Genomic DNA, 16406 nt, shown 5'->3' with positions numbered 1-16406 from the left:
TATAGGTTATAATCAATAATGTGACAAAAAGGAGGAAAAAAAAAAAAGAAAATAGGTAAACTGACAGGGAGGGGAGCAAAATGTCAACCTCTTGCCAACAAAAAAGCTGAAGCAGTCATTGTACAAATAACACAGTTGAACAAAATTTGTATCAATCACTATCAATGCCTTGCAATAACCATAAACGAATTTATCTGTCCATTTTGTAAATCAAAATTCCTGATTTTCCTATCCTCAATGTATAAAATTGTAAAGCATTCTTTATTTTTGAGGGGAAAATGCCACCTCTCTCCTGAAACAGAAGTTTCCCAACATAGACCTGCAATTTTCAACAAAATCCAGTGATCAGTGCACGCTTTTGACACGGGCGTGTATCAGAAAAAACTAATTTTGTAAAGTAAATGAAAGCAAGAGTTTGAAATACTAACCTTTCATTTCTCAAAAAAATTTCGAATCGAATTGCAGTGATAGCACAAATAGACCAGTTAGGCTCGATGAATCTGCAACAAGTATGACGCATATAAAAAGAAGGAATATATATTATTCCCATAGCCCTACTCTCAGATCAGATGTGAATCCTAAATCTGTTACTCATGTTGCTAAGTTAGTTTCACAAGATGTCAAGGGCCTAGAAATTTCACTGTCTCGCAAAACTCTGCTGTATGCAACTTTGAATGATTGTGAACAATGAGGTCTTCTAAGCAAACTTATTGGCACTCTTAAAGTTTGCTTTCGGTTTCTCTTCCCTCGAATTAAAATGCTGAAAGTTCTTTCATCATCCTCAACATGATGACTAAGCCTAGTAACCTCAACATTATCTCCAGATTTTTCTTTGAGAGCATCACTGTAAACTGGTGTAGTCCCAATATTATCCTCGCAAGTACGGCCCTCGTTTGGTTTCTCATTCTCCAACCCAATCCAAGCCGAATCATGTACCACTTCAGGAAGGGGAAGCACCACTTTCTTTGTCTCCTCCCCGCTACTTATATCATCAGGCAGAAGAGGGACCAAGCCTTGGCTTCCCTCAGAGATTGGAGATTGTACCCGTTGCTCTAAATTAGGTTCACAAATTGGTTCAGTCACAGGTGGAATTACAGAGAATTCAACTGGACGGCAACCAGGCCAAATAGTTGTGGGGATAAATTCTGGTGTAGGGGGGTTCATGTTGCATTGCCACACATAATGACTGCGACGAAAATGATTTCCATTTGGAGGAAAACTATTGAGTGGCACAGGCTGAGCCTGACTATAAGGAGGATACATAAAAGGCACTGGTGGTATAATATTTGGTGTAGGTGGAGGAGATGGGTAGGCATGGTGAGGTGAGGAGCACAAAGGATTGACAGCTGGCATTACTGTAGCAGGCCCAGGGTGAAGGGCCATGTTCATTGGCCAGGGGCCTACAGCTGGAACAGCACCTGGACCAGAAGGAAGATTCATGTTTAAAGGCATTGGAGCTGAGCGTGGAATGATTGGTGATGGGTTGAATGGTACAGCAGAAGCTGACAGCTTTTTGCTTGGAAAATCTCTTGCATCACTCAAATTTGTAATCATTGGTTTGTCTTCCAAATGCTCCTCTCCTTGCAATGGAGATGCATGCTCTATTTGAGTGCTGCAAGAAATGTCCATCTCAAACTTGACCTCTTTCGAAGAACTTATTGAATTTGTTGTTGAATTATTTATGGGCTCGTTCTCAGGAACCACTTCATGGATGTCAATTGTATCACTCTCAGCCTTGTCAACAATCGAAGGAACCATTCCAGAAGTATCAACATTTGTTGCAACATCATCGGATAATTTTTCGACCTTAACCTCGTGACCTGGTGATGACGATTCCTTGGAATCCGACAAAGAACACTCGTTAATCTCTTTGACATTGACCACCTTGACATCTTCCTTTTCAGATGTAACATTTTCTCTCAAATGATTACAAACAGCATCTTCACTTTTCTCTACAGCAACCTCAGCGTCATTTGAACTATCATTTTGGGGAACATTAGCTTGCAATTGAGAGATGGTCCCTGGTGGTGCAAGTGCAACATCCTTGTATGAAGGAGATTTTCCCAACCTAACTATTGTGGGTTTCTCAGGATTTTTTCCGGATTCAGTTTCTCTACTAGAGACCTCACTTGGTTCAACTTTGGCAGAGGAAGGGACAGACTTAACTCTGTATGTAACAGCTTTGACAATTCTTCGTCCAAATTTACTGACTTGATGGCCATTTTTAGCAATGTGCTGATCTGAAAAACTAGCAGGTGACAATGAACGTTTCTTCAACACATAGTAGTTGGTATTTTGGTGAGAATTATTTTGTTTGGCCGTGTCAGTTTCAATTACTTCTTTCTTCTGATAGCCGTATACTTTGCCAATTGTAGCACGCCGCTGTCTTACTCGACGACCATGTCCACCAGCAGATCTTGGCCTTTGGACAGGCTGCCAACCATCTTCAGCTTCAATAAGGGCTTCAGATGAAACTTTGCTGGGGATGACAGGCTGCTTGACTTTTTCAGTTTCAGGAACAGGGACAGGGACAACAGGCTTAACAGGTTCTACATTTCTACCAACCAGTTTTGATGCATCAGATTTAATATCAGACTCAGATTCACCAATTATGCCTTCAGGTTCAATATCACCATCTGAAACTATGAGATTTGGCCCTTTTGGAGAACCATCAGTGCTGGATTTGCTGAAAACCTGATTTGCTTTCTCTTGGACCTGTAAGTGTAAATAGCTTAATGAGCTGTACCCTCAGAATATGAAGAAGAAATGATTAGAACAGAGTCTCAAGCACTGGGGAAACTCAAATTCTCAATCATTGTTACCAAACCTGTATATATCCATTTACCAATTAGCTGAACTTCAAACATATCATATCAGTTTTGCATTTCGAATGTGTTCACAGTATGTAATAATCTAAAAAAATAGTAGATAACAGAAATTTATCATTCAAATCTAAAGGTCTGTACTAAATTTCTTTTCAGTTAAATGCTTATCAAGTGAGAAGTTTCAAATTTTAAAGTACCAACAAAAACAAAATCAAGCAATGAACAGACACACTTGAAAGGCACAATAGAATACATGAAGCACTCCAATTTTTATGAACTAGAACAAAACACTATACAATATTCCATGGCTTGATAGTGTTAAAATGACTGTCAATACAAATAGATGGGTAGCTGGAACATGTGATGAATTAATCTTGTCTTATACTTCTTACAATACCAAGGTAATTTGCAGACATTAAATGACATTTTCCTAAAAAGATGGGTACAAGAAACTAAAATTAACCAGCAAAAGATGGCATATCCATAATAGATTATCAAAAATATATTTATCTGACTATCTTTAAACCTATACTTTGAAACTCATCTAAGGGGAAGGTTAAACTATAATATGCTATTGGCAGAATTTTCATGTCCAAGTATATTCAAGAAAACAAAGAAAGTCATGGGTTTAGCCCATAGAGAGAGCTTCAGGTACCTTCACAAAGTAGCTTTTTCTCTTGACTGACATAGCACTTCTCCCTTTTGTATCAGGACTCGGATTTATGTAGTCAAGCAGGTCTGAAACACTGGCAAAGTACAAGAATGGGTTATGTGTAAATCACAGAACAGCTTATATTGCATAAAAAATACTCATTTGCAAGGCAAGAATGCTGATACCCATGCAACGGCTCACAAGTTCTAGGAAATGGTCATAGGATAGCACATTGGAACTAAGCATACACTCCCTCCGTCTTTTTATCAATACAAGGACCCCACATGAATACACTTTCTTTATTATTTTGTATGTTTATTACTTTCTCCGTCCCACCAAATTTGTTCCATAGGCAATTAGTGAAAAAACCAAGAAAAGTGAAGGGTATTTTATGGGAAAGTAAAGAAATGTGTGGATAAGATGAAAAAATAAGTTAAATGTGAAATGAGAATTAAAATATGAATGTGGGTCAAGGCCAAAATTAAAAATGGGGAAATTTTGGTGGGACAGACTAAAAAGAAAAATGTGACAAGTTTCGTGGGACAGAATAAAAAGTAAAGTGGTAAAAATTTCGTGGGAGAAAGTGAGTGATATTTTATATTTAATACAAGGGAGGGCCGCCAATTGCATGTAATAAAAAATTAAAAAAAATAAAAAAATTTGCAAAATGAAAGTGGAACATAACTTAGGAAGTAACTGACGTTTGTCCTCTGTGGCTATATTTGGTACTTTGCCAACAGACAACAAGGTTCAACTAAAAACTGTAGTAGTAGGTAGAGATACAACTTATAATACTATATACGAAGACAAGGACTGAAATAGTCACTAATCTAGACTATGTATCAAGTGAGTTCAAGACACATTCAAAATGATTTATAAACCAAACTAATTATAAAAAATGAAAATACAACTTACAAAAACTAAAAAAGGGAAAAGCAATTTTTTAAAAAGAACATGTAAAGTCAAACTTACATAGGCTTATTTTTCTATTTATTCCCCTCACTTTTTTATAGAAGTTTACTTAATAAAATGCAAGATATAATATATTGAGTAAAAGACTCATGAAGAAATTATTCACTAAAAGTTGCAGTGGTACACCTCATCTATAAATATTTAAATTAATAGGCACAAGTGACCAAGCCTTCACCTTTTATAAATTGGAATATCTGCCCTTTCTAGTATTTTTGTATTATGATGACCCAACATTTCAACCTAATCTAATGTCTGGAATTCGATGCAACAGGCAGTTTTTTTCTTTCATCCCTATTACAGCAAACTATAGCATGTGTAATAAGGTTCATTACAAATTCAAGTGGGATCATTACACCCCATTGCTTACAGCCTCCCTCCGCCTTGACAGTAAATACAATATGTGACATTTAAAGATCGTTCCTTAAATCGAGGTTCATGACTACAAGGATATACCTTAGATGGCCTTTACTTGCTATGGATGCATCAGGTTTCCGAGTCCCATTTCTAGCAGCTTCTTGCTGCTCAAAAGCCTTGGATTCAAAATACTCGAGCCAAGCATTAGCATCCTGCAAAGTGAGTTATAGCCATTACATTAAAATGACATAAAATAGAATTTTACATAGACTTCATGCTTTTTCAAAAGTACAAAAAAGACTTTTACAGAGCATTACTCTAGGAAGTAATCTAGTACTCATGAAGCCTCGCTTTCACTTGGACAAGAAAGAACCAGTACCTGTGTGCGTAAATCATCAGGTCCGAGCTTAGCCTGAAGAATTTGCAATGTTGTTTGTTCATGTTGAACGCTTAAAGGATATGCTTCCATCAAAGAAAGTGCAATAGCAATGGCATGATAACTAGCTGCTGTCTGGAAAACAAAGAAAAACAATAAATAAATAAATAATTATCTACATGTTGGATGTATCAGGTAATAGAAAGATGGGTGGAAAAAGAGCTCTGCTACTAATTTTCGATTTTGGAACAAAAACTTTGAAAAGAGGCAGTAATGTAATTAATTGGTCAATTTGTTTCCTGGAAGGGAGGTCTAAGGTCATAGTTAACATTAGAAAAATGCAAAGATAAACTAATTCCTTTATTGATAATTACAAAAACTTCTCGACGTTTCAATCAAACAGCTCTTCCACAGAAAAGCACCAGCACTGAGCAATACCAGTTACTAAAGGTACCAGAGACCTAAGGCCATCTTTTCAATGGTTTTCTAGACTGCCACAAATGATGGAAGCACTCAATGCAAAAAACTGCTTTCACAATTTTTTAACTTAAAAAGAAAGGTTCTTCAGATGCAAAATAAAAGGAGTAGAAAACTAGACAGAGAGGTTAGACTTTGTTTAAGCAAGACCAAAGCAAGTAATGAGGATTAAAATAGATAGATGAAACAAAAGAAAAAAACCTGAATGTGGTCCGGTCCTAATAACCTCTGGTTACATTTTAGAGCCTTATGAAGGTATCGAAGGGCAACATGCACGTTCCCGAGGCCTTCCTCCATCATAGCCACATTGATGTAAGTGGCAGCAGTATTTGGATGAGATGGACCACATGTAAGATGTAACAGATACATTGCTCGCTTTACATACCTGCAGCAAAGGTAAAAGTTAACATCTTTCCTTAGATTAAAGGGTTGCATTTTATCTGGGTGAATCAAGTACGAAAGACAACATTCAGACTGAAATATGCAAAGGGTATCTTCACGTACATATTAAGCACGTATGAAAACAACTTTTCTTTGGACAATGAGAATATCAATCCGATATCATTAAAACTTGATTTGTAAAGAAGACAAGGTCCAAAAAAATGTGAGCAGAATTAAGGAAAATCAAATTTCCTTTATCCTTTATACATAAAATAAATTAGTTTTTTCTAAAAAGACTTAATGAGCACATATACCTACACTTGGAAGAAAAAGAAACAAACGGGTAAGTACCAATTCAAGAGGTTCTCTTTAGTTGCAGAAACAGAATCAATCTAATGGTTAGGATCTGTGTTCAGAATCCATTTAACTACTTATTCTTCAAGGCGCTACCTTCCAACCATGGCATATCAATTACTGTAGCAGGTGATACTTCCTAAAGCATACAAGGGGGCACAGAGCAGGATACTAGAAAATGTAACAAAGAAATTCAAACTATTTAGACAACCATACTTTAGAGCCAGCTCAGTATGCTGAAGCCGGTAATAGAAAACAGCTAGATCTCCATAGCTTTTCATTGTGTCAGGATGATCGAGTCCCAGTTCCCTTTCATTAATGTCCAAGGCTTTTTGTTGGTAGATTGTCGCCTGCAATAAAAACGCCTTATTAAACAGGTACGAATGGAATTATCAAAATTCGTAAGCTAAAAACCTTGCAAGCACTGCAGTATGATGCACATAAACGCTGTAATATCAAATCCACTCAAATAAATGGTTTCAACAAATTCATAAATCCCAAAGATTAAAAGACACCAAACGGAATAAGACACAAACCTGGTTAAAGTCTCCGGTATGGTACAAGACCACAGCAAGAAGACTATAAGCTCCGGCAGTCATCCGATGATAAGGACCACAAACTGCTACTAGCTTTGCTAGAGCCTGCAAAAGCGGCACACCACCAAAAATGCAAGCATCTTCAGCCCAACTCTTCTGAAGTTTATATGAAGACTAACAGATAATACACGTTTTAAAATTAGAAATTAGACCTTTGTCCCATAGTTAACAGCATCTTCAAGCTTTCCTTTATCTAGAGCTGTCTTTGATGACTCCAAAAGCTGCCTACCATCAGCAGATGAGCAAGCTGCTTGCTGTAGGATGCAACCAAAAAAAAAATTACTTTCAAGCATTAAATAGATTACAACTGTATATTTCCTTTCCTATAAATACACTGATACATTCCATTACCCCAATACCATTAACTGGCTCCCACCTTGGCTCCCACTTAAAGAGGATTTAGGAGTCAGAATTACGTAATCTTACCCTAGTAATAACTAAGAGATTGTTTTAGAATGACCCTTGAAAAAAAAAATCATTTGCAACTTCACATAAATATCAAGTGCTCTTGATTTTAATGAGTCATTTTACTGAAGTCCATCATAATTTAAAACCAAAGAATTAGTATAAATCTTTGGTTCAATTGAAAATGGACAAATTTCCTTTTCTACACAAACCCGCAATATCTAAGTCATTCAATTCTCACCTTGTGGACAGGTATCAAGCTGACAATATCTGTTTTACGGAAAGGATTGGGAGAATTCATATCATAATCCCTTGGAACTAATTCGAGACCCACCTGAAAATGGTAATGTCACAGTTACTCCATATTACAGCGCATTAAGATAACTGCTGCTAAAGTTGCATCAAAACTACTTGGTACATAGCAAGCTAAAGTCACATCTGCCAAAATGTTGTAGGTTTTCTTTTTATACATTCACTTGATGTAAAGATTTTCATTTTTCAGTATTAGAACCCTTGCTAGAAATCACTTCTCTGCAATTTGAGGACTCAAATAAATGCCTGCAAGCAGGAAACTAAAACAGCTACACTAGACTGGTTCTGAGAAAGACTGCCTAAATCTTTACGTCCAAAGTTGGCCAAAAGATCAACATTGTATTCTATTCTTGTGGGACTCAAAGAAACATGTATCAGTCCACTTGTATCAAGGTAATCACTATTATAATGAGCATAGGTAAATTTGGTTGATATTTAGTGTTCCATGCTGTGATCTTTCTCAAGTTGTCAGACTAAAATTGCTATCAAGGTTTTCCTAATTGTAGATACTATTATCATCAAATGGGCATATGGCATAAAAAATGTCTTTTCAGAAAAGGGTAGACAAATCCTAATTCGTGTGGGTTTCTATATATTTTATGAACTTACTATACATAGAAGTTCAAAACTATGACCTAACAAATCATCTCAAGGTTGGATCTAAAATTATGTGGTTACCTTTTGACAAAGTCCCCGGAGAATGGCAAATTTTCTCAAGTCCTTGAAGTTAAAACCATTGATATCCCAATCATACCGCTTCATCAGGAATACCTCCAACCATCTCCATACCAGAGAATCAACATTAAACAGTTTATCTGAATTATCATTTTCGGGTATCCCCAGCATTAAATTTAATGCTGAAGCCACCGTCGCAGCCGCATCATCAGTACCAACAGAAGCAATCACTGCCCGAAGAATGTGCTTATAAGCTCGAACAATCATCTCATGGATACAAAGAGACTGAACGTGAGACAGCTTCTCTGACAGCTTTACCTGTCCAAAGCATAGAAACATGCATCAGATCAGCTGCCCTTAATTCCAGAGAAAATGAGTATTATTTCTTCTAATTATGTCTTTGTATTAGAGGGGTGATACAAAACGACCAAGCTAATTGTTTGGTGCAGTGAACAGCACAATTGTGGGCCTTACTCAGTAACACTAACTATTTACAGTCACCTAGGTGTCTCTACAGGTCCTGCACTGATTTTTGAAATAGTGAAATTCACAAGATCCTTCAACCTCCAGTCATTATTGAGCCCACATCCAAGCTAAGACTTGGCGTTGAAGACATGTCATGTATAATTAGTGTTCACTACACTAAGTAAATAATTCTGGCTAAGTGGCTATCATATCAACTTCTTTCTTTTGACTAAATAATAAAAATTTCCAACCCTCTTAGGTTTATGCCAAATTTTTCAATGGAATTCCCATTAGTCATTCTTGTTCTTTATAATAAAGTTCATTGTTTTTGTTGTGGTGGTGTATTGTTGATGGTTTCTCTTTAAGCAATGATCAAAAAGGTTTTGGCAAGATGAATCATAGAACTTACAACACGTCCAAGAGAACGCATCCTAAGACCTCGTGTATGCATAAAATCAGTCAGTGTTCTTCCATCAACTGGTGAAAGTTCTAACGAGCCAAAATCTGCAACCTGTGTTTTATAGTCATACAAAAATCAGTAAAAATGATATTAGCATCAGAAAAGTAAAAAAAAAAATAAAAAATAAATTAAAAAAAAAAAATCATCTGAAGTATGACATTCAAGAATACCAGCTTAGGAAGAGCAACTTCATCATAGTATTTCTGAGACAAATCAATAAGTTCTTGCAATGACTGCACCCAAATATTTGCCATATATCAGTAAGTACAATGCAAGCAACAAATTGCTAATAATATCCTATTCTGAGTTCCTACGAATACTACCTTTTGGTGTAATCCTGTATCTGATTCTTTTAAACGAGTGAAAGCTGCATCCGACAAGATCTTGTTTAGTGCAAGCTCACCCTCACTTGAACTGGTTATACACTGTGCTTCAGTAAATGATGAAGCGGATTCAGCATTGCTTGAATTTGTGGACAATTTATCAGAATTCACCAGAGCAGTTCCTTCTGATTTCTTGTTGCGGAGTGATTTGAGGGGTGTTCCCAGCCCTTCAACCTTCATCTCATTCTTACCTTTTTGAGCAGAGAGTTTCTTGTCCTTTTCTGAATTTTTTTGGTCTTGAAGATGTTGAATCCAACATGCTCCTAGCTCCCATCTAACGAAATTATCTTGCTTCTTTTGCTCTTCCTGAATCTTAGCAAGACTATCTTCAAATAATTTCCCCAGAAAAGCTTGATTGGTGCTAAGTTTTTGATTCTCTGACTGCTCAGATTGAGCTACCCATTTGTGATTGTCTGTGACTGCTCCTTTATGTAGCAACAGTCTTAAACTGTAATCAACGATTTGACACAAAAAAAGTGTAAAATGTCTGGTCAGCAGAAATAGACCATCATTGACAAGAAAAACTATCATTTTTTAAGCATATCCCACCCATACAACAATTAGGAGTTCAGGACTAGAAAAATGAAGTAAAGTATTCTATAAATGACAGGTGTGATTCAATTCACCAAGTAAGCATATTAGAGATACTAACCTGTTAATATTGAGAGTATTGGCACCACCTTCAGGCTGATCAAAATATTCTATGCTAGGTGACAATGAATCCACAGGTGCATCCTCTTTGACCTTAACCCTCACTGTGACAATGTAACCAGCGTACCTGAGATTTACAGAGCCTAAACTGCTAATATCCTGTAACAAAAGCATAAAATTCAGTTAGATACTTACTCTAAACCATCCAAAAGACGCAAGATCATAAAACAGTAAAACTGTCATACATGGGCAGCAGTATTCTCATCTGCTGTTATCCCTTTAAGCAAGTTCTTCTCTGTTAGAGCCTTCTGATCCAAACCAGTGGCCCGAAGCCCGTCAATTTTAGTGTCCAACTTACAGCTTGCAAGAGAAACATCCTTCATGATAGTGATATGTAAATCACCAACTTGCTCAGAATGAATTACATCATCATCATTTACAACTGTTTGAGAATCACTCGTTTTTTGCATAACATGTCGCAAGGTAGAAATTGCCCTAAATATTGCTACATCTACAAATAAGCTATGAATAAGAAAAGCTTTTCTATCCCGTATTTGTCTCTCCTCTGGAGTTTTGCACGGCATTGACGCAACAAAACGGAATTCATTTGACCATGGTATCAGATCACTTTTTCCATCTCTTCCCCAGCCCCCGCCATTGCCACCCCAAGTTTCGTCCTCTACAGGAAGAGAGGGAAATGTCGAAATTGACTGTGCTGCAGATGGAGGAATTAGCCATGTATTGGCTCTGAAGCCATATGGAAGATTACCAAACTGCGAAAGGTAGAAAAAGGTGGTTAAAACCAAAGGTGTACAGGTTGAAATCAGAAAGAAGAAAAACTATCTAACATCAGTTGTAGAAGCAATATCTGACATAAAGGTTATTTACGTACCTTGTTACGCTCTGAGAAGGCTTTCATAAGCTCATCATAAGCCTACAAACAAATACAACAATCAAACATAAGTAAAATTCAAAGTGTGAATCATAATAGCAATAAGCCCAATAAATGTAACAAGGTCTGAGAAATGATGCAGGAAAGACACTGAGAAATCAGAGCAGGAATAACTGAACTTGCTCTCCTTCCATAACCTTCAGCTCTCAGAAAATTGAATGTTACAGAAGACTTAAACCTGTTATTTGTTTATATTAATGGAATTGAAATTAATGCATAAAGGAAAGAGGAGGGAAGGAATAAAGAAGTTTTTCATGATCCATGGTGGTTCATAAAGCTAAGCAGTCCGTAGCCCCAAGCTTCCCCTGACATCTTTCCATGAATAAGGTGCATCCAACAAGAGGAAGGGTTCAAAAATACTACTTAAAACAGCAAAGAAAGTTATGTTTTCCAAGCAAACTGAAAGGTGCTTTTATAATCAAATTCAGACCCTACAAAAAATACAACAAGAAACGTTCAAGAATAATATCCTTATCCCTAAAATTGTCACATTGCCTCAAAAGGAACATTTTCTCCATGATAAGAATCTAAAAATGTAGTAGTTCTTCTTTGCAAAAAACCCATCCCCCAAAACCAAAAAAAAAAAATTTTAAAGCCACACAACCAGCGGGGGACTACTAAAAACTCACATTATCGAAAGCTCTACTAAGTTGTCTTATCAAATCAACAAGATTGTGACCGAGAATTCGGTGCTTCCCAATACTGATAAAACCTCGCTTGCATGCCTCAACAAGAACCAGCTTTCCATTGCACAGCTTAACCTGTCAAAATCACACAGCACGTTCAATCCCTCGCAAAGATTGTACACATATGAAATTTCAACACTTCGTGCGGAAACAAGAGAAACTATTATAAGACATTACAATAATCAATTCAATCAAAATTCGTCCAAACTATAAAACTCTACTTTCCTAACCACTCATCATTTTCACTCAATATAACAATAATTGATTTTGATCATAATATATCAGAACACAAGAAAAATCTAATCCTCATCACTAATAACTACTCTACCTAGTAACTAATCAAATTTGATGGTCTAAAACTCACAAGATTCAGACCAAGTTATAGATAAAATAATGCAAAGCAATTTAAACCTCAGACTGCCACCACTACACATGGCACATAGCTTTGCAAAATGTATGTAGGTATCAATATCATTTATTCATTAGCACAATAAAAAGCCAAAGTTTAGCAGATTGATTCTTCTACCACAAGGCAAACTCATGTTTTTCGCACATTAATAACGATTATTATTAACTTAATTCTTCAACAAATTTTACCCGCTTAAGCCTAAACTAACAAACATTGTAAAAATATCCACAATCACACATAATAAACAACAAGTTGTTTAAGCAAAGCAATTACATAAGTACACGTAAGAACCTCTAACTATGATATAAAAGAAATTAAAAATTAAAAAAAATAAAAAAAAAAAAACAGTTTCTTACATCAATGAAAAATAGATGATCATCCTTTAAAATCTGATCATCAGCCTCCTTTGAAGCTCTCCGAATAACTGCAAAACACAAATCGTCCATTTTAATTACATTCCAAATTTACACCATCAAAACTAATCAAAAGTTATCATCAAATTCCAATCAATTGATAAAAAAAGACAATTACACACATTGAAGAGGAGAGGGATTAGGGAGAGAGAAAAACTCGTAAAAACTCCCAAGTTTAGGGCATGAATTGTTCGTTTCTCCTTCTCCGTCAATCATCATTGAAATATCATCTTTCGACGCCGGTTTTCCGGCGGATTCTTCCGTCGCTGGCGCTTGTTTTCCGCCATTCAACTTATTTCCAGCCTTCTTCGTTGCCGCCGCCGACGACGAACTCTTATCCTGCGCACTACGCGCACTTTTAGCATCTTCATTTTTGCCTCCCTCTTTACTGCTCGCAGATGGCCCAAAGCTCGTTGTGCATGCTACAATGTCCAACAATCTTCTAACATGCGCGGCTGCACTTTCCTTATCGTACGCCTCTGTTCAATAAATTAAAATAAATCAGAGAGAAAGTCGAAACGATGACGTTTTATTTATTATTTGTTTCCATTTATTTTTTGTGTTTTTGAGGTGCGTTTTCTGACAAGGAGATAAGATTACAACGCATCGTTTTGTGGCAGAGGGGTTTACCTTCAGCTAACGTAAGAATGCAAGGTTTTAGAGCTGCAACATCCACCGTGTCTTTTAGACGTGGGCCCCTGACCTACTCATTTTAGGATATAACAAAAATATTTTAATTCTTTTTTTGCCATTTTAAGTAAAAAGTAAGAATTAAGTATCAAAATACTAATTTTCATATAAAAAAGAATCAACATAATTACTCATCCCCACACATTAAAAGGGAAGGCCATTTTTGTGAATTAAACTAGTCATTTGCCAATTTTTCATAGAATATTTGTATTAGTAAGAAACAAATTGTTGGAAACCTCGTGAGATAAGGAAAAATTGGTAATATGGCATGTCATTGTATGCACGGAGAGAAGTTTGCGAACATCGATGATTCTATCTGTGGATATTCCCTGTATAATATAAAATAAATAAAGTCATATTAAATTCTTTAAAATTGAAGGAAATTTAAATATCGTATATGTAATAGAAACAAACAAGTTTAGTAGAGGAAAACGACGGAATGTAAAATTTCATTTATTTAGTTGAACTATAAAGTTATTGTTCAAAGCACGTAATTATATTATTTCTACACGCATGTTTAAAAGCAACTTGTCTTAATTGAAAATTTTAGACCAGATTGAAGTTACGTGGAAACATTATATTGTCTAATGCATACTAACCACATGTACCCTTTTTCATGTAAAATATTATCTGTTTAAATGTATTATTATCTAATTTTCTTCTTAAAAAATAAAACCTATTATCTTCTAATCAATCAACATGCATCTTGCTTTTTTTTTGAAAAAATATTCATATGTCAAGCCATAATATCCATTTTTCTTATGAATTTCTTTTTTCTTTTTTATCTATATATATTTATCTCAACGATAATTCACATCATTCTTAGGATGACATGGCAAAACATATACTATGAATTATAAATGCAAAAGTTACCAAAGATTTGATACCAACCAATGAGGAAAATGACACCTTATACTTAGCTATTGACTTATTAAATCTTTTATTTTCATTCAATAACATGTAAAACTGAAAAAAAAGATGAACCATAAATTTTGTAATTGATTATATCATTTCAACTTCTAAATAAATGAGAATTAAACAAAAATCTATATATTAATTACTATAAGAATTGTATTTCTTTATTATGACATAATATATTCGATAAGATAGTCTTGGGTGAATTTAATACACAAACATAAAATTTAATTTAAAATTTACTTTAAAAGAGTGAAAAGTAAATAGTAATACTATTAAAAAGTTTTTTATAAAGTGGTCGAAATAAAAATTTTGTACACTAAATTTATATTAGACTTATTTGTATTTAATATATTTCAACTTAATGAGCAATTGGCAAACAAGTAGGCAATAATCTTACCCACCAACCAAAGAAATAAAACCAATGAAAAAACAGATTAAAAGAGTGCTCTGTTTTTTCACAATTAAATTACAAAAATTTATTTAAAATTTACAAACCTTCAAAATTACACTAGTTTCATCAGGAAGATTCACTGTGATATCCATAACAACTGGAAGAACTGAAGAATATTCAAAAAAAAAAATAATAATTATCATCAAATAAAAACATTATTGTCAAATAATTAAAAGTAAAAGTAAAAGTAAAAAAACAATACTTTTTTCTTCTTTCTTCTTCTTGTCTCCCTTTCCTTTTCCTCTTCCATTCTTGGGTGCCATTCTAAAGAGCTTTTTTTATTAAATTAATTTAAATTTATTGCTCCTAAAAGAATTCCTGAAACATAACAAAGAATTTAATTAATATATTCAATTCAACAATGCAAGTTTATATTAATATTAATATATTTATTTTTTACAGGTTAAAAAGCGGTACTTGCTTCAACTCAAATAAAATTCGATTCTCGATTCACGTTAATATACAAATAAAAAAATTATTACCCATTATTTATTTCAATAAAATAGAGAGATTAAGCATGTGGATTAATAATAAAATTACATAAAATTCAGTGTTTCTGACGGAATTTTACAAAAAAAAAAAAAAAAAACAAAAAAAAAAAAACCTGAAAGTATAAATAGTAAAACAGGGGGAGGTACAAAAACAGAGGTGTTCTTCAGTTCACCATTAAAAGCTAATAATGTTTTAAAAAGATAAGGTAAAAATCGAAGGAATACTGAATATGAAAAAGATGTTGAACATTGAATAGAGATACGGAGAGAGGGAAATTCAGAATTGAGAGAAGGAAACAAAGGGTGATAAAACAAGAAGATTAAATAAGAGTAAAATGAAATGGAGGTGGGTTGATAAGGAAGGAAGGGTGGAAATTTAATGGTCAGATGAAATGGATTTTAGTGAGCAATTTTTTTTGCTTTTTCTAAAACACTAAATTCAATAAATAATTTTATTGTGACCAATTTTTTTGGAACATTTATTACTAAAGAAAAAGTAAAAATTATCATATTGTTTGAGTTTATCCCTGTTTAACTATTTACTACCTTCATTACTAAATAATAAATTTGATGGAAGAAAAATGGAACCGTAAATATTTGAAAAATATTAAAATAAAGTTAGTAGAAAAAACATAAGGACCACAATTGATAAAAAAATATATTTTTATTCAAGATGATGAAAAATATATGAAAACCATAAGGAATATAAAAGTGTTAAAATGAAGTTAATAGAAGATATATAAGGACCATAAACATAATAAAAATATAAAAATAAGAATGAATAAAGTTATTTTTTGTCCAAAATTTGTAATATTAATAGAAAAATTATTTATAGGAATAACAAATAAAACATTCTAAATTGGAAAAAAAAAAAGAACTCTTTTAAGAAACAAAGGGAGTATTACTTTTTCTGTCCCTATGAGTTTACATCTTAAAATTTAAATATGCGAATGCAAACTTAAAGAGATAGAAGAAGTATTCTTTATATTTACTTTATATACGGTTTTTAGAGCAGTCTTTGAACTTTCATGTCGCTAAGTACGCATTATACATTTACT

At 34.4% G+C, this 16406-nt stretch overlaps 1 protein-coding gene across 1 annotated transcript; it reads right to left on the bottom strand.

Moving 5' to 3' along the window:
* Positions 1-72: 72 nt before the first annotated feature.
* LOC130809615 (protein REDUCED CHLOROPLAST COVERAGE 1) lies at positions 73-15693 on the bottom strand. Its single transcript, XM_057675350.1, has 25 exons — positions 15462-15693; positions 15060-15175; positions 14902-14963; positions 13725-13817; positions 13429-13501; positions 12921-13277; positions 12742-12809; positions 11920-12051; positions 11231-11272; positions 10584-11111; positions 10340-10497; positions 9628-10135; positions 9475-9537; positions 9254-9355; positions 8383-8697; positions 7634-7726; positions 7140-7241; positions 6928-7032; positions 6608-6741; positions 5858-6041; positions 5183-5314; positions 4903-5015; positions 3481-3571; positions 429-2715; positions 73-319 (listed from the first exon to the last, which is right to left on the bottom strand). The coding sequence occupies exons 2-24, from the start codon at positions 15118-15120 to the stop codon at positions 592-594; spliced, it is 5640 nt and encodes a 1879-aa protein (XP_057531333.1). The 5' UTR covers positions 15121-15175; positions 15462-15693; the 3' UTR covers positions 73-319; positions 429-591.
* Positions 15694-16406: the final 713 nt, after the last annotated feature.

The sequence above is a fragment of the Amaranthus tricolor genome, chromosome 4 (genome assembly GCF_026212465.1).
Source record: "Amaranthus tricolor cultivar Red isolate AtriRed21 chromosome 4, ASM2621246v1, whole genome shotgun sequence".
NCBI lineage: Eukaryota > Viridiplantae > Streptophyta > Magnoliopsida > Caryophyllales > Amaranthaceae > Amaranthus > Amaranthus tricolor.
Note: the sequence above shows the minus strand (reverse complement) of the source record. Positions and strands in the feature narration are given on the sequence as shown.

Coding starts and splice junctions, on each gene's coding strand:
- LOC130809615 (XM_057675350.1), bottom strand. CDS start 15,120: ATGGCACCCAAGAATGGAAGAGGAAAAGGAAAGGGAGACAAGAAGAAG. Junction 14,964..15,059: donor GAAGAAGAAAGAAGAAAAAA/GTATTGTTTTTT, acceptor AATATTCTTCAG/TTCTTCCAGTTGTTATGGAT. Junction 13,818..14,901: donor AAACTAGTGTAATTTTGAAG/GTTTGTAAATTT, acceptor TATATTATACAG/GGAATATCCACAGATAGAAT.